Below are 22,912 nucleotides of genomic sequence, written 5' to 3' on the forward strand. Positions count from 1 at the left end.
CCAGGTGGGAACCCTGAGCTCCCCTTCAGACGAGCAATTCAAGGAAGGGCTGTTACTTTCCACCTGCCAGCTCACCTCTCCTTTCTGCCTTCCTCTGGGAAATCACAACTTTCCTTCCATTTCCTTGCACCCCAGGGTAGCCATGTGACCAAGACCAGCCAATCACAATGTTTTTAGCATCTGGCCACTGAGATTGGTCCAAGCAGAGCCAATCAGAAACGTTCCCTGGGAGTTTATATTCCCACACTGATGGAGAGATCCCTCTAGCCTCCAGGTTTTGGGGCGGGGATGGGGGGGGCTAGAGTGGTGTCGGCCTGAAGTTGTGTGCAGCCATTCACTCCCGAGCTCTCCCTACGTGGCACAGGCTGTTATTCTCAAGGAAACAAAGAGGCTCCAATCTCTGACTCACCCAGCCTAGGAGTCTAGGCGTTTCCTTTTTAGCTTCAATAAAACATCACTCAAATCACATCCCTCCTCTGCTCCAAACTCTGCAGTAGTGCCCATCTCACTCAGAATAAACGCCAAAGTTTGAACAATGGCCCATGGCCCTAGCCCATCTGGTCCCCGTCTGGTTTTCTATGAACTCCTTTTTTACTCCTTCCTCTCCTCATTCATTCAGCTCAGTCACACTGCCCTCCTTGCTGGTCCTTAAACGTAGATCTAACACTGTCCTTTCTCTGATCCTCTGCCTAGAATTCTCCCTTCCCAGGCATCCATTGCATTGACAACTCACCTTCAAGTCTTTGCTCAAGTCTCACCTTCCCAATCACTCTGAATCAGTTTTGAAGCCTGTCTCCACCCCCAGCTCTCCTGATGCCATTTCCCTATCTCCACTTTTCCTTTTCTTAACACATACCACTCAAAGATACATCAGATAATTTATTTAGTACCCTTACCTGGCAATTCATTCCAGTATTCTTGCCTGGGAAATCCCCTGGACAGAGGAGCCTGGCAAGCTACAGTCCGTGGGGTCACCAAAGTGTCAGACACCACTTAGTGACTAAAATGCTCTAATACCTGGCTTTCTTGGGCAGGGGTATCTCTTTTGTTTACTAATGAACCACCAGCATCAGTCCCAATATGCCTGACATGTAGACACCACTGTTATTTCTTGAACGGAATTGAACTGAAGTAAGATAATTTGATTTGGATATCTTTATAAATATATCTAGAGTATGAATCTAGTCCAAAATAAGTAAAGTCAAAGAATTTAGTTCTGCATTCCAACTCCTATCTGCTTACTTCTTGGAATTCCCCTGCAGTGAGCCTAGCTGTCTCTTCTGCCCACCAAAAAGAGAGCCCAGGAAGAGGACTAGGTGTCTCTGAGTGGGACTGGCTGCCAAGCAGGTTGGGACCAGAACAAGATTGCCCCAGGACACCTGTCTTTGATAACTATTCAGTTAAGGCTGGAAAAGAAAATGTGATTTTAACTTTGGGTAGTTGGCATGCTGACAGCACAAACACTCATCCAGCAGTGTGGAAATACAGAGGCTGATCTTTATTGACAAGGATAAATGGTTAAGACTGGAAGCCACCTGTCAGTGAATCAGGCTGATCTGGGGCTTCCCGAAAAGCTATGACAAACCTAGACAGCATATTAAAGAAGCAGAGACATTACTTTGCCAACAAAGGTCCACATAGTCAAAGCTATGGTTTTTCCAGTAGTCGTGTACAGATGTGAGAGTTGGACCATGAAGAAGGCTGAGTGCCAAAGAACTGATGCTTTCCAACTGTGGTGCTGGAAAGGACTCTTGAGAGTTCCTTGGACAGTAAAGAGATCATACCCATCAATCCTAAAGGAAATCAACCCTGAATAGTCACTGGAAGAACTGATGCTGAAGTTGAAGCTCCAATACCTTAGCCGCCTGATGCCAAGAGCTAAATCATTGGAAAAGACCCTGATGCTGGGAAAGATTGAAGGCAGGAGGAGGAGGGGAAAACAGAGGAAGAGATGGTTGGATGGCATCACTGACTCAACAGACTTGAGTTTTAGCAAACTCCAGGACATAGTGGAGGACAGAGAAGCCTGGCATCCTGCAAAGAGTTGGACAGGACTTAGCTATTGAACAACAACAACAGGTGGTGCTACTGATAAAGAGCCCACCTTCCAATGCAAGAGATGAGAGAGACTCGGGTTCGATCCCTGGATCAGGAAGATCCCCTGGAGGAGGGCATGGCAACCCACTCCAGTATTCTTGCCTGAAGAAACCCATGGACAGAGGAGCCTGGTGGGCTACAGTCCATAGCCTCACAAAAAATCAAACATGACTGAAGTAATTAAGCATGCGTGCATGCCAAGCTGTCTGTCTAGGCTCCTGAGCCCAGCCTGACCCTGAAACCCATTCTTGAGTTAACCCTCAGGGATTATGCCATCCCACTAAGGACAGGAGTCAGATGCGATGATGGCCCCAGCATCACTGTGGCACTGCCCTCACACTCGACACTGGGCTAATCACAGACATCATGATATTCAACCTTCCTGAGAAGAGATGACTGTTAGACCCACTTTTGAGATGCGGGGCCCAGATGGAAGCTATACTTGCCATGGGTCCTACAGCTGAGTTTTGGTCAAGGAGGACATTCTTTTCATTTATTTACTTATTTAAGGCTACACTGGGTCTTCTTTGCTGTGCACGGGCTTTCTCTAGTTGCGGTGAGCAGGGGCTACTCTTCGTTGCTGTGTGTGGTCTTCTCATTGCGGTGGCTTCTCTCGTTGTGGAGCACAGGCTCTAGGCATTCAGACTTCAGTAGTTTCAGCCTTTGGGCTCAGTAGCTGTGGCCCATGGGCTTAGCTGCTCCACGGCATGTGGCATCTTCCCGGACCAGGGATCAAACCCGTGTCCCTGCATTGACAGGTGGATTCTCATCTACTGCTCTACCAGGGAAGTCCAAGGTGGACATTCTTGTCACAGAGGCAGTGCTGTTCTGCCAGGCCCACAGGAGCTGGTATGTGGCAGGCGCTCAAGAGGCAGCAATCTTTACTGTGTAATTAAAACATTTTTTGGGCCTCACCATGCGGTCTGAGGATTCTTAGTTCTCTAACCAGGGATTGAACCTGTGCCCTTTACCATAGAAGCATGGAGTCTTAACCACTGGACCACTAGGGAAGCCCTCTTTTATGAATCAATTTTTTTAAATTTTAAAATAATTTAATAAGTAATATAGGGTCCTTTCCACTCTCTCCAAGCTTCTCCACATCAGGAAACTCTCAGGAAGCTCTTCCTAATGAGAAATAGCAGGATTGCTCAGCTGTAAAGGCCAGTGACTATCCAGAAAAGACTGGATAGTTACACAACGGAATATTATTCAGCCATTAAAGGGAATGGAGTACCGATACAGACTACAGTTCGGATGAATCTGAAAATCATCAAGACAAGAGAAAGGAGCCAGACACAGAAATCTACTTACTGTATGATTCTCTGGATAGGTGTCAGCTACAAATTGGCACTTACCAAGAGCATTGCCAATGACTGAACAACAAAGGTGTTTGCCATCTGCCTCTATGGAGACTGAACCCCCTGCTGCTATAGCTGTTGACCTTCAACAATCCCTGGGGGAGTTCAGGGTGGAGTGAGGCACTCTGTGCTCCAGGGAATCTGGTGGGACAGATCTTTAGCTAGTTGGATGTTTTTAGGAACAGATTTTATTATCTCAATCCTTGCATCTCCTCATATCTAGAGAAGCACTAAATCCCTTCATGGTGACGTCAGATCCTCATGACTAACAAAAACCTTTTGTAAAATGAGTGCTTCATGGCATTGAACTCCCCCTTCACAGAACCTTCACTTCGGTTTAGTTCAGTCGCTCAGTCATGTCCAAATCTGCAACCCCACGGACCACAGCACGTCAGGCCTCCCTGTCTATCACCAGTCCCGGAGTTTACTCAAACTCATGTCCATCGAGTCAGTGATGCCATCCAACCATCTCATCCTCTGTCGTCCCCTTCTCCTCCCACTTTCAATCCTTCCCAGCATCAGGGTCTTTTCAAATGAGTGAGCTCTTCGCATCAGGTGGCCAAAGTATTGGAGTTTCACCTTCAGCATCAGTCCTTCCAGTGAATATTCAGGACTGATTTCCTTTAGGATGGACTGGTTGGATCTCCTTGAAGTCCAAGGGACTCTCAAGAGTCTTCTCCAACACAGTTCAAAAACATCAATTCTTCGGTGCTCGGCTTTCTTTCTAGTCCAACTCTCACATCCATACATCACCACTGGAAAAACCATAGCCTTGACTTGATGGACCTTTGTTGGCAAAGTAATGTCTCTGCTTTTTAATATGCTGCCTAGATTGGTCATAACTTTTCTTCCAAGGAGTAAGTGTCTTTTAATTTCATGGCTGCAGTCACCATCTGCAGTGATTTTGGAGCCCCTCCCCCCAAAAAAAGTCTGTAACTGTTTCCACTGTTTCCCCATCTATTTCCCATGAAGTTATGGGACCAGATGCCATGATCTTAGTTTTCTGCCAACTAAGCCAACTTTTTCACTCTTTCATTTTCATCAAGAGGCTCTTTAGTTCTTTGATTTCTGCCATAAGTGTGGTATCATTTGCATATCTGAGGTTATTGATATTTCTCCCAGCAATCTTGATTCCAGCTTGTGCTTCATCCAGTCCAGCATTTCTCATGCTGTACTCTGCATATAAGTTAAATAAGCAGGGTGACAGTATACAGCCTTGATGTACTCCTTTCCCTATTTGGAACCAGTCTGTGGTTCCATGTCCAGTTCTAACTGTTGCTTCCTGATTTCTCAGGAGGCAGGTAAGGTGGTCTGGTACTCCCATCTCTTTCAGAATTTTCAACAGTTTGTTGTGATCCACATAGTCAAAGGCTTTGGCATAGTCAATAGAGCAGAAATAGATGTTTTACTGGAACTCTCTTGCTTTTTTGATAATCCAACGAATGTTGGCAATTTGATCTCTGGTTCCTCTGCCTTTTCTAAATCCAGCTTGAACATCTGGAAGTTCACAGTTCACGTACTGCTTCTGTTAGGTCCATACCATTACCAAAACCTTATATATTGACTTCCCCACTCCCATTTTGGAGCAGTCTCTCAGAGCTATCTGAGATGCTGCCTCCAGGGTTGCAGTCCTCATGTTGCCCCAAATAAAACTTAACTCACAACTCTCAAGGTGTACATCTTTTTTTTTTTTTTAAGTAAACATAGGCAAATGTCCAGGAGAGGCAAATCCAGAGAGAAACAGATGGTGGTGGCCAAGGCGGCATGGAGTTGGGAGTGGGAGTGAGGGTTTGATGCTCATGCAGTTTCCTTGCGGGAAGATGAAAATGTTTCAGAGAGGGTTGGTGGTGATGGGTGCACAACAGTAGGAACGCACTTGATGTCGCTGAATTGTATGCTTTAAAATGGCTAATTTTCCCTGAAAAAGAAAAGCCAAGGTGGCCATCTTGTTTGTGGCTGTATTTGCACTCCTAGAGCGGTGTCTGCATAGAGCTGTGCTGGGTCAGCGTTTGTCGGGAGACAGACCGCCTGCCTGTGTGCACAAAACGCTGGTGAGTTGCTGGGGCCGGCCGTGGCTCCCATCCTCGTCTGTCTCCGGGGAGGGAAACGCCCTCCGGACTCTTCTGAGCTCTGACCCAGTGTGTCCTGGATGGACTCCATTTGCTGCTCCTGGGCTCCGGGCCTCAGATCCCGGCACTGATGTCAGGAAGAATCAGCAGTTCCTGGAAACAGCCTGGGGACACAGCCGAGAGGAGCAGGCGGAGTGGGTAGGAGAGAGGAGAAATGTTTGTCTCAGCATGAACCATGGCCAAGAGGTTTCTAGGGAAGTGGCAGCCAGCCTGAGCGTGGACTCCAGGCAGAGGCTCCGGGATCAGCCGGGGTCGAGACCCTTCCCGTGTCTGGCTCTCAGACACATCGGGAGCCCATTTCCTAGGAGGCCCTGGAGGGGCTCTTGTGCATTCCTGGGATGGTGCTCAGCATGCGATGGCTCAGGCGACAGCTGGCTGAGGTTTTCAAAGGCAAGAACGATGGGAACACCCCCGCCTCCCTCTTTTTCAGCAGCCTCCAGGCCCCCAAAACTTCCTCCACTCCACCAAAAAAAGCACCACCCCGTCTCCCTCCAGGACAAAGACAGTCTTTTATGACTGTAGGTTTCTAAACAAATCCTCCAAATATGCCAGATGCCGAAACTAGTCTAGGGGGCAAAGAGGTCACTTCCTCCTTTAGCTCTGGTGCAAGGGTCATCTCTGCAATTCCCGGCTGGGCCATCTCCACTCGAACCCTGCCAGTTTGGGGAACTCACTGTCTTCCAGTAATAATGACAGGAACAACAGCAGCAAGGGCAGTAGCTGTTAGCATAGGTAACCTCCCAGGAGCCAGGCTCCCTTTACACACCCTAAACTTGCCTGTTGTTTGATCTCTAGCACTTCGCCCTGTGTGTTAGGGAGCCTCCTCAGGCCTGTTTCCTGCACGTGAAAATGGACTCAGGGCTCTGAATGACCTTCTCTAAGGTCACAGATTTGGGCAGAGATAGATATACCCCAAGACAGAGCCCGTGCTCCCAGCCTCCAGGCAGAGCTGAGGTTTGAACTGAAGTCAGCCATTCCCATCCTGCAAAACTCTCTGTTCAAAATTCTTCCTTCACACTGAGCTGGATCTGCCCTCCTGGGCCACTGAAAATACTGCTATTCCCCTCTTCTCCCCCCTGCCCTTCAGAAATTGGAGGACACGCTGGGTCCATCCCAAATCTCCTCTTCCAGGTGAAAACAGCTGCCACCCCAGCAGCTGATCCTTAGAGTCCATGTTTTCCAGCGGCCACGACCCAGTTCAGAGAGATTCCTCTTAGAGGGGCCATCACCCCATGTGCCACTGAGCCAACTCAGACCAGAGCAGAAAATTCTTACCCCTCGCGACTACAGACACAGGATGCACGGTGACCCCAAGCCGGTCTGGTTACCAAGTTTGTGGGCCTCAGTGCAAAATGAAAATGCAAAGTGCCTTGTTCGGAAGTCATTAAGAAGACAGCAGGGCAGTAAATCGAGCTCAGGACCCCGTGTAAATGCACGAGACTGGCCCTGAGCTCAGGGTGACTGAGTGTGGGGTGAGGGAAGGAGGCAAGTCCTAACCAAAGCCAGAGAAGGAATAACATCAGACCTTGATAGGGCCTTTCAGGAGGCCAACATCTTAAAATAAGAACACAAACAGTAATTGTTGCTCGTTGTTCAGTTGCTAAGTCACATATGACTCTTTGCAACCCCATGGACTGTAGCATGCCAGGCTCCTCTGTCCTCCACTATCTCCTAGAGTTTGCTCAAATTCATATCCATTGAGTTGGTGATGCTATCTAACCATCTCATCCTCTGTCGCCACTTTCTCCACTTGCCCTCAATCTTTCCCAGCATCAGGGTTTTTTCCAGTGAGTCGGCTCTTCGCATCAGGTATCCAAAGTATTGCAGCTTCAGGGTAACTTATCCTAAGAGCTAATGAGAGGTCTCACAACAATCTTCTGGAGCAAATACTCATAATGCCAAGATTTCTGATATTCATAGAGGATTCCTGAGGTTCCAGGGAGAAAAACAGCAATAGTAACAGGATCACAAGTAGAGAATTCAAATCCGGATCCATAGAGTTGCAGACCCATGCTCTGAGCCCCCTTTGCAGTCCAGCCTCTACAAAGACAGAGGTAACATATCTGTAGGGTGTTGAATAATGTCCCCAGAAAAGATATGTCTGAGTCCTAAACCCACAGCACCTGTGAATGTGACCTTATTTGGAAATGGGGTCTGTATTAGGGTTTTCTAGAGAAACAAAATCAAAAACAAAATCAGAAACTTCCCTGGTGGTCCAGTGGTTAAGAATCCGCCTTCCAAGCCAGGCGACACAGGTTCAACCCCTGGCCAGGGAACTAAGATCCCACAGACTGCAGGGCAACTCAGCCCTAGTGCCACGACTGCTGAGTCTGAGTGCCACCATACAGATCAGACACCTCTCCCCACAAAAGCCAGTCATCAATCAAGTCATATATATATATGATTTGAGACAGAGAGAGAGGAGAGGTTATATGACTATATAGATTTAATCTAAGTGGCTTCAGTTGTGTCTGACTCTTTGCGACTTTATGGACTGTAGCCCGCCAGGCTTCTCTGTCCATGAGATTCTCCAGGCAAGCATACTGGAGTGGGTTGCCTTTTCCTTCTCCAGGGGATCTTCCCAATCCAGGGAGCAAACCCGAGTCTCCTGAGTCTCCTGCACTGGCAGGGAGGTTCTTTACCACTAGCACCACCTGGGTATCTATATATAATCCATTTAGAGTTTGTCTATCTATCTGTCCTCTAAAGGGATTTATTACGAGAAATCAGCTCATGTGATTATAGAGCCTGAGAAGTCCTGTGAATTGCCCTCTGCAAGCTGGAGACCCGGAAAGCTGGTGGCATATTTCAGTCCAAGTCCAAAGGCCTGAGAACCAGGGGAGTCAGGGGTTTAAACCTCAGCCTGAGGGCTGGGGAAGTGAGTGAGCCTGGGAGGCAGGAAAAGAAGGGTGAATCATCCTTCAGCCCTGGTGACTGGACGAAGCCCACCTTCGCTGGGGGGCGTCCTACTTTCCTGAGTCCACTGATTCAAATGCTAGTCTCATCTGGAAACATTCTCACAGACACCCTCAGAAATAATGCTTAATCTGGGCTGACACATTAAACTAATCAGCACAGGTCTTTGCATATGTAATTAAGTTTGTTGTTGGTGTTCAGTCACTAAGCCGTGTCCCACTCTGTGACCCCACGGACTGCAGCATACCAGTCCTACCAAACCTCCCCTACCGTTCACTCTCACCTAGGTCCTTGATTAAGTTAGGGATCTTGAAATGAGGTCATCTCAGATTTGAGGTGGACTCAGTGCAATGGCTGGTGACGTTGAGAGAGAACAGAGAAGGAGACTCAGACTCAGAAGAAAGGCCATGTAGAGATAGAGGCAGAAATTGGAGTGATGCGGCCACAAGCTAAGGAGCACCAAGGGCTGCCAGCCGACACCTGAAGCTGGGAAAAAGGTGTGAGAGAGACTCCCCCAGTGGTGACCAGCCCTGCCTACACGGGGATCTCAGACCACTGGCTTCCAGAACTACTAGAGGAAAAAAATTCCGTTGTTTATATGCGGTAATTTGTCACGGCAGCCCCAAGAAACTAACAAAATATCTTTCTGTGTTTTTAAAAGTGTTTGCATGTCCACAGGACACGTGTAACTGCTTCTTGGATCTCTGGAGAGTGCTTACTTCATGTAATCCAGCCAAAGACCAAAGATATCTTTAACCAGTACTGCCAACCTAAAAATAAATCTGCAGGCACCTTCCTGGATCCCCAGAGACCCAAGGACTGCAGATAGGAATTGTGACTCTGGTTCAACGCCTTGTTGAACAAGGAGCCAGGGAGGAGAGGTGGCTTCCTTTCCTTGGAGAAAGGTTCAAGGTCACCATGATGGCCAGCCACATTCGTAAGTAACAATTTTCTAGTAGCCATGTTAAAAAAAACCAACAACAGTGAAATTAATTTCAATAACTGTTTGAGTTCCCCCAGAATATTGTAACAAATCACCAGAGATTTGGTGAAGTTAAAACAACAGAAACTTAACTCTCTCAAGTTCTGGAGGCTGAAAGTCTGAAACCCAGGTGTCAGCAGGGCTGTGCTCCCCCCACCCCCCGGGAGAAAATCTGCTCCTTGGCCTGTGGTTGCTCCCTTCCCACTTACAAGGAAGGAAGCCTGGTGTACTATGGTCCACAGGGTTGAAAAGAGTCGGATGCAACTGAAGTGATTTAGCATACACACAGTAATGTATTTTATTTAACCAATAGATCCAAAGTATCATTTTAACATGTAATCAATATTTTAAAATTATTAACTAGATATTTAACTTTTTTTTTCATATTCAGGTATGAATTCAATACTCATGACACATCTCAGTTTGGACTTTTCACATTTCAGGAGCTCAGGGATCATTTCTGGTTTGAGGTTGCCATAGGGACAGTGAAGCTCTACGTAAAATATTCTAGGACTTGTCTTTCTGGTTCTTTTATTATTTCCTTAAGACACTTGATACAAAGGTCACAGATGTGATTAGGATCTCAAGCGAAACTCATGCCTTTCAGTTCAGCTCCCAGGACCTGTTGTGAGACTGTCAAGACTAGCACCATGACAGGCGCCCTGAACTAAGAGTGGCCTAAGTTTCAGTTTCTCCCGAGGGGAGGGTAATTATCTGCCCTCAACAGGCCACCAGAGACCAGCTAATCAGTACGCGCCCAGTAAACCTCCGAGAAGGTCCCCTGGAAGGTCCAGCGCGCGCGCAAAAGTTTGTACCAATAAAATTGCCTTGCAAACATGTAACCAATCCGCTTGCGCCCACTGCCCACGGCTTATGTTTGAAATCGAGCACCCTATAAATGTGCGTGGAAACTGGGGCTCGGGGCTCTCTGACTTTGCACCACTGCGTTGGTTGCAGCAGGGGCCCTGGCTCGAGTCAGCAATAAATTTCCCTTCCTTTGCATATTGCATTGTCATGGAGGTCTTCTCTTTTCCTGCTGGGGGATTCGGACAGCGGGCATAACATTTGGGGGCTCGTCCGGGATCCCTTGACTGGGGAAAGATAACACTTCCAGGACAGAGGGGAAGGATAGATATAGCACCAGTGCTCAGGCAGGACAGGAAAGTCCAGTGTAAATCCGAGGCCCTGCTGAGAAGCAGGAAGGTATCTGGCGCAGGAGAAAGCTTTCTGTAAAGGAGGAACGGATTGGACGTTCCATCTGGTGCAGGACCGAGGCCAGCGAGCGCGCTGGAAGGCAGCCGGCTCTGCGGGAAGGAGAGTTCCTCTCCTGATCCCGAGTCTGGTGAGCAGTGGACGCCATTCCGTAAGGTGAACCTTGTACCGGGAGGCAAGAGGACTCAGGGGGCCCAAAAACCCAGCGCTGTGTTGTCGGCCGACATTTGTCTATCTGCGTGTTTGTCTACGCCCCTCCGTGTTTGTGTGTGTGCCGGCATTGTCTCTGGTCTCGTTGTCTTCTGGTGTATCATTCTCTACTCTCTCTTCTGACTTATTCTCCTTCTCCCCTTCTTCTCTGATCTGCCTTCGACTCCTTCTCTCTTCAAGAGTTTCAGTGAACAGGGGAACAGTTGTGGGGGCAACTGATGAGCCCCGGCCAGGGCTACACTCTGGCAGACTCTGAAGGCCTTACAATAAGTGAGCCTCAGTAACGGGAGCCCGATCGGGTGAAACTCTCTTTCAACATCCCTAACTGAGGACGTGGCCTAAAGTTCCTTGTGTGGGCACAGGACAGGCACTTAAAGGCCATTAGGGCGCCTGCCACTTGAAGACTCCCATGAGAGGATAAGGGGGTCACGGAACGGGCTAGAAACCTCTAGGGTGCCCGCCCCCAGCAAGAAAACTTCCGTGCAATGACGCAGGCACATAAACAGTACCAAAAGCATACCATAAGCCCAACCTCTTGGCCGCCACCACTCCCGGTAGGATTTTTGGTGGCTGTTCTCAGTGACTTCTTCTCTCTCTTCCCTACCATTTACACTCTAGCCATGGGTCAGGGAGAATCTACCCCACTCTCTCTCATGACTGACCATTTCTCAGATGTCAGGGCCAGGGCACATAACTTGTCTTTGCTAGTCAAGAAAAGTAAATTAACAACCTTTTGCTCTGCAGAGTGGCCTGCCTTCCAAGTTGAATGGCTTCCAGAAGGGGCCTTTCAACCATCCATTATACAGGCTGTAAAAAAAAAGGATTATGGCTCCTGATCCTTGGGGCCATCCGGATCAGGTTCCTTATGTCATGGTCTGGCAGGATCTGGTGGAAAATCCACCCAAATGGTTAAAACCTTTCGTTCACAAACTTCCTAGTTCTTCCAATTCACAGGTCCTGGTGATGGAGACCCCCCCAGAAGAAACTAAAAAGAAAGAGGACCCAAAACCGGTCCTTCAGGAATCATCTTATCCGAACCTGATAGATTTAGAAACAGAGATAAGGCCTCCGCCGTATGCCCCCCCCCCCCCCACTGAAATTCCCTCCGAGGGGAGGAACTCCCCCGGGCGAATCAAGAGGGTTGGGAGGGCCTGCAGGAGTTGACCATGATGGGGGACCCGCACTGGGGACCCGGAGGAGAATTAGGGGTGATAGGGGTGATGGGGGGGGACAAGACCCTGGGGACCCAGAGTTACCTTCAGCCACTGTTCAGGCGCTCCCCGTCCGAGTGGGACCAGCTAACCCGGGCGGAGAGCGAACCTATCAGTACTGGCCCTTTTCCACGAGTGACCTGTACAATTGGAAGACCCAGAACCCTCCTTTCTCAGAGAAGCCCCAAGGCCTCATTGACCTCTTAGATTCCATTTTGTTCACTCACAACCCCACCTGGGACGATTGTCAGCAGCTGTTACAGGTACTCTTCACCACAGAAGAGCGGGAGCGAATCCTGGCAGAGGCGCGGAAACGGGTCCCGGGGGCCGACGGGAGGCCAACCGCCCAGCCTCATCTCGTGGACCAGGGGTTTCCTCTGTTGCGGCCTAACTGGGGTTTTGAGCGGGCGGAAGGTAGGCAGCGTCTCCGAGTGTACCGCCAGACTCTGATGGCTGGCCTGTGGGCCGCAGCTAGGAAGCCGACAAATTTGGCGAAGGTAAATTTAGTAAGGCAAGAGCCCGCGGAGAGCCCGGCAGCCTTCCTAGAGAGGCTGATGGAAGCCTTTAGGCAATATACACCTATGGACCCCCAGGCTGAGGAGTCACGCGCTGCAGTTCTGTTAGCGTTTGTAAATCAGGCAGCCCCAGATATTAGGAGGAAATTACAAAAGATAGAGGGATTGGGAGAACAGACGATACAGGATTTACTGAAAGCAGCTGAAAAGGTATTTAATAATAGAGAGACCCCAGAAGAAAGGGAAGAGTGAATTCGACGGGAGGAAAGGGAATTAGCTGAGAAGATCAGGAAGGAAGATAGGGAACATAGAGAGAAGGAAAACCGGAAGAACCAGCGGGAGCTAGCCCAGATTCTTTTTGCGGGGATGAAGGCCAGAGCAGACTTGAGGGAGCCTCGAGACCCTCAGACGGGAAAAAAAGAGAAACCAAAAAGACAGGCCCTAAAGAAAGATCAGTGCACTTACTGCAAAAAACGGGGCACTGGAAAAACGAGTGCCCTAGGAGGGACCCAAAGAGAGGAACAGCCCAGAGAGAGGGAATCTCCCCTGGAACTCGAGTTCTATATGCCGGGGAAGACAGTGACTAGGGGAGTCAAGACTCGGCACCCCTCCCCGAGTCCTGGGTAACCATACATGTGGAGGGGAAACCCGTTGGCTTCATGGTAGATACCGGCGCCCAACACTCTGTTTTAAATCAAAAACTGGGACCAATGTCTAAGAAAACCAGCTTAGTGCAAGGAGCCACGGAGACAAAGAGATATTGTTGGACCACGGAACAGAAAGTAAATCTGGGGACCCACCAGGTGTCCCATTCGTTTTTGGTGATACCAGAATGCCCAGCCCCTCTACTTGGAAGAGACTAGTTGACTAAAGTTAATGCTCAGATCCATTTTGACCCTGGGGGAATGTCAGTCAAGGATGGACTTGGACAGCCGATACATGTCTTATCCCTAGCCTTAAGGGATGAATACAGACTTTTTGCGCCTAAGCCCCCAGAGGTCATAGCACCAGATGTACAACCGTGGGTCCATAAATACCCATTGGCCTGGGCAGAAACAGCAGGGATGGGACTGGCCAAACAGAGACATCCAGCCGTCAGAGAGCTAAAGGCCGAGGCAGTTCCTGTGAGGGTGAGATAGTACCCTATGAGCCAGGAGGCTCGGCGGGGGATCACTCCCCACATTCGACGGATCATGGATGCCGGAATTCTCAAGCGGTGCCAATCCCCTTGAAACACCCCCTTACTGCCGGTGAAGAAGCCAGGGGGGACAGATTACAGACCTGTCCAAGACCTGCCAGAAGTCAACAAGCGGGTGAGTGACATACACCCCACTGTCCCTAACCCGTATACCCTCCTGATCAGTTTACTGCCTGAGTACACTTGGTCCACTGTGTTGGACTTGAAAGATGCTTTTTTTCAGCCTACCCCTGGCGGCCCAGAGCCAGGAGATATTTGCCTTTGAGTGGACTGAGGGGGAGGGGCAACCGGTAGTACAATTAACTTGGACCCGCCTCCCACAGGGGTTCAAGAACTCCCCTACCTTGTTTAATAAGGCTTGGAGTGAGGACCTCTACGAATATCGGACTCGCCACCCAGAGGTCATCCTGCTGCAATATGTAGATGACCTTCTGTTGGCTAAAACTACAGAAGAGACATGCAGCCGTGCCACCGGGGACCTCTTACAGACTCTAGGCACCTTTGGATATCACGCTAGCGCAAAGAAGGCACAAATAGCCCGGCAAGAGGTCACCTATTTGGGGTATAAGATCAGGCAGGGGCAAAGGTGGCTAACTCAGGCCATGAAGGAAACGATATTACAGATACCAGAGCCCAAGAGCCCCCGCCAGGTGAGAGAGTTTCTGGGAACTGTTGGATATTGCAGACTGTGGATCATGGGGTTTGCTGAGAAGGCCCGGCCCTTGTATGAGGGAAGTAGGAGACCCCAAACTGGACTTGGACTGAGCCAATGAAACAGGCTTTCCAGACACTCAGACGGGCCCTGCTAGAAGCCCCAGCCCCTGCCCTGCCTAACCCAAATAAGCCATTCCAGCTGTTTGTAGATAAGAAGCAAGGAATAGGAAAGGGGGTCTTGACGCAACAATGGGGACCATCTAAGCGGCCGGTGGCATACCTTTCGAAGCGATTGGACCCGGTGGCCGCTGGGTGGCCCCCTTGCCTTCGCATCATTGCAGCCACTGCCCTCCTCGTCCGCGACGCGGACAAGTTGACGTATGGACAGCAACTCTTGGTTTACACCCCCCACGCCATTGAAGGGGTTTTAAAGCAGCCGCCGGGTAAGTGGATCTCCAATGCCCGCTTGACACATTACCAGGCCTTGCTGCTTGATGCCCCATGGGTGCGTTTTCAGACCCCTTGCTTCCTGAATCCAGCCACGCTCCCACCTAACCCAGAGAAAGACCGCCCTCTCCATGATTGCAGTGAGATACTGGCTGAGGCCCTGGCGGCACGAAAAGACTTAACTGATGTACCCCTAAACAACAGTGAGCTAGTATGGTTCACCGATGAGAACAGTTATGTAAAAGATGGGCAAAGGAAGGCGGGAGCCGCCATAGTCGATGATTCAGGACAGACGATATGGGCTAAGACACTTCCCCCAAACACTTCTGCGCAAAAAGCAGAATTGATTGCCCTAATACAGGCTCTGGAGCAAGCCAAAGGGAAGAGAGGCACCATTTTCACTGACAGCCGATATGCTTTCAGCACTGCCCATATTCAAGGTCCCATATACCAAGAAAGGGGATTTCGGACAGCTGAGAGAAAGGAGGTCAAAAATCTGCCCGAGATTCGCAGGCTCCTGGAAGCTGTCCAGCTGCCCCGGGCAGTAGCAATAGTACATGCCCCCGGTCACCAGAAAGGAGAAGACCCCAAGGCACGGGGCAATCGTGCCGCTGATGCGGCCGCTAGAGAAGCAGCTAGCCAGGACTATGCCGCCCCCGTATTAGCTGTGGGACTTCCACCTCCTGGTATGGGGGCCTTGCCACCAGTTCCCGAATATTCCCTCCCTGATCTCACCTGGATCAATGAGGATACCACCCTCCAGAAGGATGACAAAGATGGATGGTACCGAGACCAAAACAACAACCTGATATTGCCTGCCACCCTGGGTCGTCACCTGTGTGAACACCTGCACACAACCACACACCTGGGAGAGAAAAAGACCTTAACACTTCTCCAGACAGCCTGCCTGAGGTTCCTTCGACAAAATGCAACTGTACGAGAGATAATCCAGGCTTGCAAAGCGTACAGCTGATGAGGACAGGAAAAAAGCAGCACACGGGAACGAGGTACTGAGGGGAAGAGCCAGGGCAACACTGGGAGATAGATTTCACTGAGGTAAGGCCAGGCAAGTACGGGTATCGCTATATGTTAGTTCTGGTAGATACCTTCTCGGGGTGAGTAGAAGCTTTCCCCACTAAGAGAGAGACAGCAATAGTGGTTGCTAAAAAGATCTTAGAAGAGATAGTGCCTAGGTATGGGCTGCCAGTGACTATGGGCTCTGATAATGGACCTGCCTTTGTGAGTCAGATTGTACAAGGGCTGGCCCAAGCTCTGGGGATAAAATGGAAATTACATTGTGAATATAATCCCCAGAGCTCAGGACAGGTTGAGAGAATGAATCGGACCCTAAAAGAAACTTTGACAAAGTTGGCAATAGAGACTGGCGGGGACTGGGTGACCCTCCTTCCCTTCGCACTCTTTCGAGCGCGTAACACTCCTTATAAGCTGAATCTTACCCCTTTTGAAATCTGTATGGAAGACCCCCTCCTGTGTGTCCTATTTTCGAGGGAAAGTGCCTGCCACCCCCTACTTGGGGACAATTCCAGCAAACTCTGATGGCATTAAGTAAGGTGCATAACCATGTTTGGAAATTGATTCGAGAGATACATGAGGGTCAAAGCAAGGGGGCCATCCCCGCACATAACATTGGCCCAGGTGGCTGGGTTTGGGTAAAACGGCACCAATCTAAAGTATTAGAACCTAGATGGAAAGGCCCTTATGTTGTTCTCCTTACCACCCCTACCGCCGTTAAGGTTGACGGGATCGGACCCTGGGTTCACTGCAATCACGTGTGGCAAGCTACTCCGGAGGAACAGGAAAGAGCGCGAGCAGAATGGAAGGCAAGTCCTCACCCGTCAAATCCTTTGAAACTGAAACTCGTCCGACGAGAGGCCTCCTGAGTCTCCTACTGGTGGCAATTCTCATCAACCCAGGAATATCCAATCCACACCAACCATTCAAGATCACCTGGAAGCTCAGCGACGGACAGACCCACGAGGTGATCAACGAAACCTCAGGAATCCACCCTCTCAACACCTGGTGGCCAGACCTGTACTTTAACCTCAGGAGACTCTTTGTACGCCGGGTCGGGCTACACACTCCACTATATGGAAGCCTGGGTGGACATATGGGGGACGCATACGCCCACACTTATGGAGTGGGGGACCTTCCTGGGTTTTTTGCTTGCCCAGGCAACATGAGAGGTAATTGGAAAACTTGTGGGGGTATGGAAAGCTATTACTGTGCAAGCTGGAGGTGTGTAACCTCGTGCGATGGGCCCCGGAGGTGGGACGTCGGGAACAGAGATTTAGTTAGATTCACCTTTAGTGATTCCAAGCACCAAGGGCCTTTTGTATGGGTTCAGTTCAACCAGGACCGAGCAAAAAAGGAAAGCTGCTGGACACGCAGGGCTAACTTGGGGCTTACAGCTTCATGTGGCTTCTTACCCAGGAGAGCTCTTGACCATTAAACAGGCGATTGAGCCGGTACAGGTACATAGTCTGGGTCCCAACCTGGTCAAAACGGCACCGGGGCACAAGACGATCCCTAAGACGACCACCTCCAGGCAAGACTGGCCGAGGTCAAACAGCACCTCCTCTACCCCAGGCACCGGAGGTAATCTGACAAACACCCCGGGCCATCTAACTGTAACTGCCAGCTCAGTGACTCAAGACCCCCTATGGGCCATAGTAAATGCCACTTTTATGGCTCTAAACCATACTGACCCAAATGCGACCCAATCCTGCTGGCTCTATTGTAACCTCAGCCCCCCCTTCTGTGAGGCCGTAGCCTCAACGTCTCCTACAACTTGTCTTCAGACCCCAACCCCCCTCAATGCTGGTGGGAAGAGCGTGAGATAGGCCTCACGACAGAAGAGGTATGGGGCCAGGGGGTCTGTTTGGGCACAGTACCAAGGGATAAGACCGCTCTTTGTGCTCAGACTATTGGTAATATCAGCTTACCTGGCAAAAATTGGCTAGTGCCGGAAGTCGGGGGATGGTGGGTTTGTTCACACACGGGGCTAACACCATGTTTAAATATGAAGGTTTTTAACCCGAGCCAAGAATTCTGTGTTCTCGTCACTGTGATGCCAAAGATCCTATACCATTCTGAAGAGGTAATGTACTCACATTGGGACCGGGAAGTACTAAGACAGAAACAAGAGCCCATTAGTGCAATCACTGTGGCAGCCCTGTTCGGCCTCAGACTGGCAGGAGCAGGGACAGGAATAGCTTCATTATCTTTGCAGGGCCAAGGGCTCTCCTCCCTGCCGGCCCGCTATAGATGAAGACATAGTCCGCATAGAAGAATCAATTAGTCACTTAGAAAAGTCTTTGACATCCTTATCTGAAGTGGTTTTGCAAAATAAGAGAGGGTTAGACTTAATCTTTCTCCAACAGGGTGGGGTCTGCGCGGCTCTGGGAGAAAAATGTTGTTTCTATGCAGACCACACAGGAGTGGTAAGAAAATCTATGGCAAAAGTAAGAGAGAGACTTGCACAGCGAAAGAGGGAACGAGAGACCCAACAGGGATGGTTTAAATCTTGGTTTCAACACTCCCCCTGGCTGACCACCTTGGTCTCCACCCTCCTAGGCCCACTCATAGTGTTGATATTGATGCTGACATTTGGCCCTTGTATCTTAAACCGGCTAGAGTCATTTATTAAAGAACGTATAAACACCATTCAGATTATGGTGTTGAGACAGCAATATCAGCCAGTGGCCCAAGACGGTGAAGAGAAAGATTCCTCTACAGGAACAACAAGACAGGGGGGAATGTGAGACTGTCAAGACTAGCACCATGACAGGCACCCTGAACTAAGAGTAGGCCTAAGTTTCAGTTTCTCCCGAGGGGAGGGTAATTATCTGCCCTCAACAGGCCACCAGAGACCAGCTAATCAGTATGCGCCCAGGAAACCTCCAAGAAGGTCCCCTGGAAAGTCCAGGGCGCGCGAAAGTTTGTACCAATAAAATTGCTTTGCAAACATGTAACCAATCCGCTTGCGCCCACTGCCCACTGCTTATGTTTGAAATCGAGCACCCTATAAATGTGCGTGGAAACTGGGGCTCGGGGCTCTCTGACTTTGCACCACTGCGTTGGTTGCAGCAGGGGCCCTGGCTCGAGTCAGCAATAAATTTCCCTTCCTTTGAGTGTTGCATTGTCATGGAGGTCTTTTCTTTTCCTGTTGGGGGATTCGGACAGCGGGCATAAAACTGTGAACCAATCTGTCGAAGCTGCCTGTGAGGTACCCAGATCAGGGGCTGATTTCGAGCAAGTTGGACTTAAAAACTTCAACTCTGAAAACCCCAGCTTATCACCAAAAGAACAGAACTCTGCTTCCTGTCTGTGACAATAATGCCAACCCAGGAGTTGAGTTTTAGTTTGAAAGGTGCTGATTTTCTGTGACCATTCTGTGTGTTAAATCTTCTTATCCCACTTTTGAAGAAAGTAAAACTGGGACCTGGAGATGCCCAGTTACCTGCCCTCAGGGCCAAGCAGCAAGGAGCACAGGCCTGAGTCAGTTGCTGCCGGGCACCACTGCTTCCTCCCTGAGCCTCACTTTCCCCATCTCTAAAATGGGTGTGAGAATAGACCTTCCTCTGAGGATGACTAAGCTAATCCAGGTAGCACATAGCATTGTGACTGGCATTACATGTACACGACTGCTGCTGCTGGTGTTGGGATAGGTTTATTTAAGTGATCCAGTCTAATTCCAGAGGCGGAGCCCTTGGGCTGGGATGTGTGTGTGTGTGTGTGTGTGTGTGTGTGTGTGTGTGTGTGTGTGTGAAGGGCCACCTGCCCTCCAGCTGTCAACTCAGTGGGGATCAAGACTGATATTGAATTAATTACCTGAAAACAGGATAAGAACCATTCATAGGGACTTTCCTGGAGGCCCCTTTGGATATTCCCATTTGAATGCAGAGTTCCAAAGAATAGCAAGAAGAGATAAGAAAGCCTTCCTAAATGATCAATGCAAAGAAATAGAGGAAACAATAGAATGGGAAAGACTAGAGATCTCTTCAAGAAAATTAGAGATACCAAGGGAACATTTCATGCAAAGATGGGTTCGATTAAGGACAGAAATGGTATGAATCTAACAGAAGAAGAAGGTATTAAGAAGAGGTGGCAAGAATAGGAAGAAGAACTATACAAAAAAGATCTTCATGACCCAGATAATCATGATGGTGTCATCACTCACCAAGAGCCAGACATCCTGGAATGTGAAGTCAAGTGGGCCTTAGGAAGCATCACTATGAACAAAACTAGTGGAGGTGATGGAATTCCAGTCGAGCTATTTCAAATCCTAAAAGATGATGTTGTGAAAGTGCTGCACTTGGTATGCCAGCAAATTTGGAAAACTCAGCAGTGGCCACAGGACTGGAAAAGGTCAGTTCTCATTCCAATCCCAAAGAAAGGCAACGCCAAAGAATGTTCAAACTATTGCACAATTGCACTCATCTCACATGCTAGCAAAGTAACGCTCAAAGTTCTCCAAGCCCGGCTTCAACAGGGCGTGAACCGTGAACTTCCAGATGTTCAAGCTGGTTTTAGAAAAGGCAGAGGAACCAGAGATCAAATTGCAAACATCCACTGGATCATCAAAAAAGCAAGAGAGTTCCAGAAAAACATCTATTTCTGCTTTATTGACTGTGCCAAAGCCTTTGACTCTGTGGATCACAACAAACTGTGGAAAATTCTTCAAGAGATGGGAATACCAGACCACCTGACTGCTTCCTGAGAAATCTGTATACAGGTCAAGAAGCAACAGTTAGAACTGGACATGGAACAACAGACTGGTTCCAAATCAGGAAAGGAGTATGCCAACACTGCATATTGTCACCTGTTTATTTAACTTATATGCAGAGTACATCATGCAAAATGATGGGCTGGATGAAGCACAAGCTGGAATCAAGATTGCCGGGAGCAATAGCAATAACCTCAGATGTGCAGATGACACCACCCTTATGGCAGAAATCAAAGAAGAACTAAAGAGCCTCTTGATGAAAGTGAAAGAGGAGAGTGAAAAAGTTGGCTTAAAGCTCAACATTCAGAAAACTAAGATCATGGCATCTGGTCCCATCACTTCACAGCAAATAGATGGGGAAACAATGGAAATAGTGACAGACTATTTTTTGAGCTCCAAAATCACTGCAGATGGTGACTGCAGTCATGAAATTAAAAGGCATGCTCTTTTAATTTTACCAAGACGTTGGCTCGAGCAGCAGGAACAGATCAAAGAACACTGAGAAAAGGCCCCTCCATGAATCTGCTTGTTCTTTGAAAAGAAAAGCTCTGCCCAACCTAGACAGCTTATTAAAAAGCAGAGACATCACTTTGCCAACAAAGGTCTGTCTAGTCAAAGCTATGGTTTTTTCCAGTAGTCATGTATGGATGTGAGAGTTGGATTATAAAGAAAGCTGAGCACCGAAGAATTGATGCTTTTGAACTGTGCTTGGAGAAGACTCTTGAGAGTCCCTTGGACTGAAAGGAGATCCAACCAGTCTATCCTAAAGGAGATCAGTCCTGAATATTCTTAGGAAGGACTGATGCTGAAGCTGAAACTCCAACACTCTAGGCTCCTGATGTGAAGAGCTTACTCATTTGGAAAGACCCTGATGCTGGGAAAGAACAGAAGATACCAAGAGAGATGGAAAGGTGGGCATGGGGATGGAGCCTGGACCACAAAGAGGAGTCTGACCTCAGCAGTCTGAGAAGTCGGTGCGAGCAGCAGGAACAGATCAAAGAACATTGACAAAAGGCCCCTCCCTGAGTCCGCTTCAGGTCCTCGCCAGCCCTGGCATCCTCACCTGTGTTCCCGTGTCCCCCCGGAGAGGTTCCTCTTGCACTGAGGCATCTCACAGGAAGTCCCTCGAACCCCGAAGCCTCAGTGCGGCTCTAGCAACCAGGAAGCTCCCTGCCACCAACCAGAGCTAGTCAGTGCTGGTCTGCTGCCTGCTCTAGCTGGGGCCAGGATCCCCCAGAGACTAAGGCCCCACAGAAGAACTTTTCAGGTCCGGCTTGTCCTCTGAGTACCATAGGATAAGATGACATTTTCTATGCAAGCCTCTCTCTGCTTCCCTTCCCCCCACCTGACCCTAACTCCTCCTCCCTGAAGGCCTCCCTGCTCTCACTTCATCCCACGAGCCAGATTCCCCCTAACAGATAAGAGCACAGTATTGACCCAGACCCACCCCTTCCAGCTAGCAGCCGCCTCCTCACTGTGGATTTGCTACCTGTCCAATCTCTGGGCAAGATTCTGGCCATGTGGACCCATCAAAGGCCACTAGGGCAGTGGGTGCGTCACTGTTGACCATGTTGGTAGCCGCAACTGAGATAAGAGACAGACCAGTGCTCTGGGGAGGGGGTGAGACCCCCAAGGACGAGCAGCCAAGTGTGGCCCCCAGACAAGAGTGAGGCCTGGCAGAGAGGACTGGCTTTCCCTCCCAGGCAGGCCAGGGGAGAGACAGAGCTTCAGTTTGAGCTAGAAACACAAGCAGGGCAGTAAACTTAGTGATGAGGTAAAAATTGTTACATAACAAGATTAATAACAGTGAGTCAACTTTAGCTGCCGGACTCTGTGCTTAACACTGTGAACACACTGTATTAGTCAATTTTCTTCCTTATTCCCATTTTAGAGGTTAGGAAGTTGAAGTTCAGAGGAGTGAAATGACTTGATCAATTTCCATGCTAAACCACAGTGAGATCTACATACATATACCTGATATGTGTGAAAAAGACTTCAGAGAGCTGGGGGGCGGGGTGGAGGAAAGGACTTGGCTTGAGAATGGGCTGATGCTCAGATGGAGCTGACCCCCCACAGGGCCAGCTGGACGCTCTGACCTTTCCCACAAGCTCCAGTTTCCAATTCAAACTGTCCATCTCAGAACTGCAGTCAAGTAGCACATGTGCCCTCATCGACTGCTCAGCCCAGAGCACTGGGCTATGGAGGGGCGTAGGATGCTCGAGAAGCTCCCTGAGCTT

General features: G+C 49.2%; 2 protein-coding genes across 3 annotated transcripts in view; one reads left to right on the plus strand and one right to left on the minus strand.

The window, feature by feature from the left end:
• The window catches only part of PTGES (prostaglandin E synthase), a 42,002-nt gene extending 19,918 nt beyond the window's left edge, over nucleotides 1–22,084 (minus strand). The window contains exon 1 of one of the 2 annotated variants that reach the window (XM_020874949.2): nucleotides 21,739–22,084. The gene's annotated coding sequence lies outside the window, so the exon portion shown is untranslated. Of the gene's footprint in view, nucleotides 1–8,783; nucleotides 9,010–21,738 lie in introns of those variants that run through there. The other variant, XM_070454484.1, reaches the window with a different exon arrangement.
• Nucleotides 13,422–15,902, plus strand: LOC110125691 (uncharacterized). Its single transcript, XM_020874901.2, has one exon. The coding sequence runs from the start codon at nucleotides 14,598–14,600 to the stop codon at nucleotides 15,900–15,902; it is 1,305 nt and encodes a 434-aa protein (XP_020730560.2). The 5' UTR covers nucleotides 13,422–14,597.
• Nucleotides 22,085–22,912: the final 828 nt, after the last annotated feature.

Source organism: Odocoileus virginianus, chromosome 2 (genome assembly GCF_023699985.2).
Source record: "Odocoileus virginianus isolate 20LAN1187 ecotype Illinois chromosome 2, Ovbor_1.2, whole genome shotgun sequence".
NCBI classification, from domain to species: domain Eukaryota; kingdom Metazoa; phylum Chordata; class Mammalia; order Artiodactyla; family Cervidae; genus Odocoileus; species Odocoileus virginianus.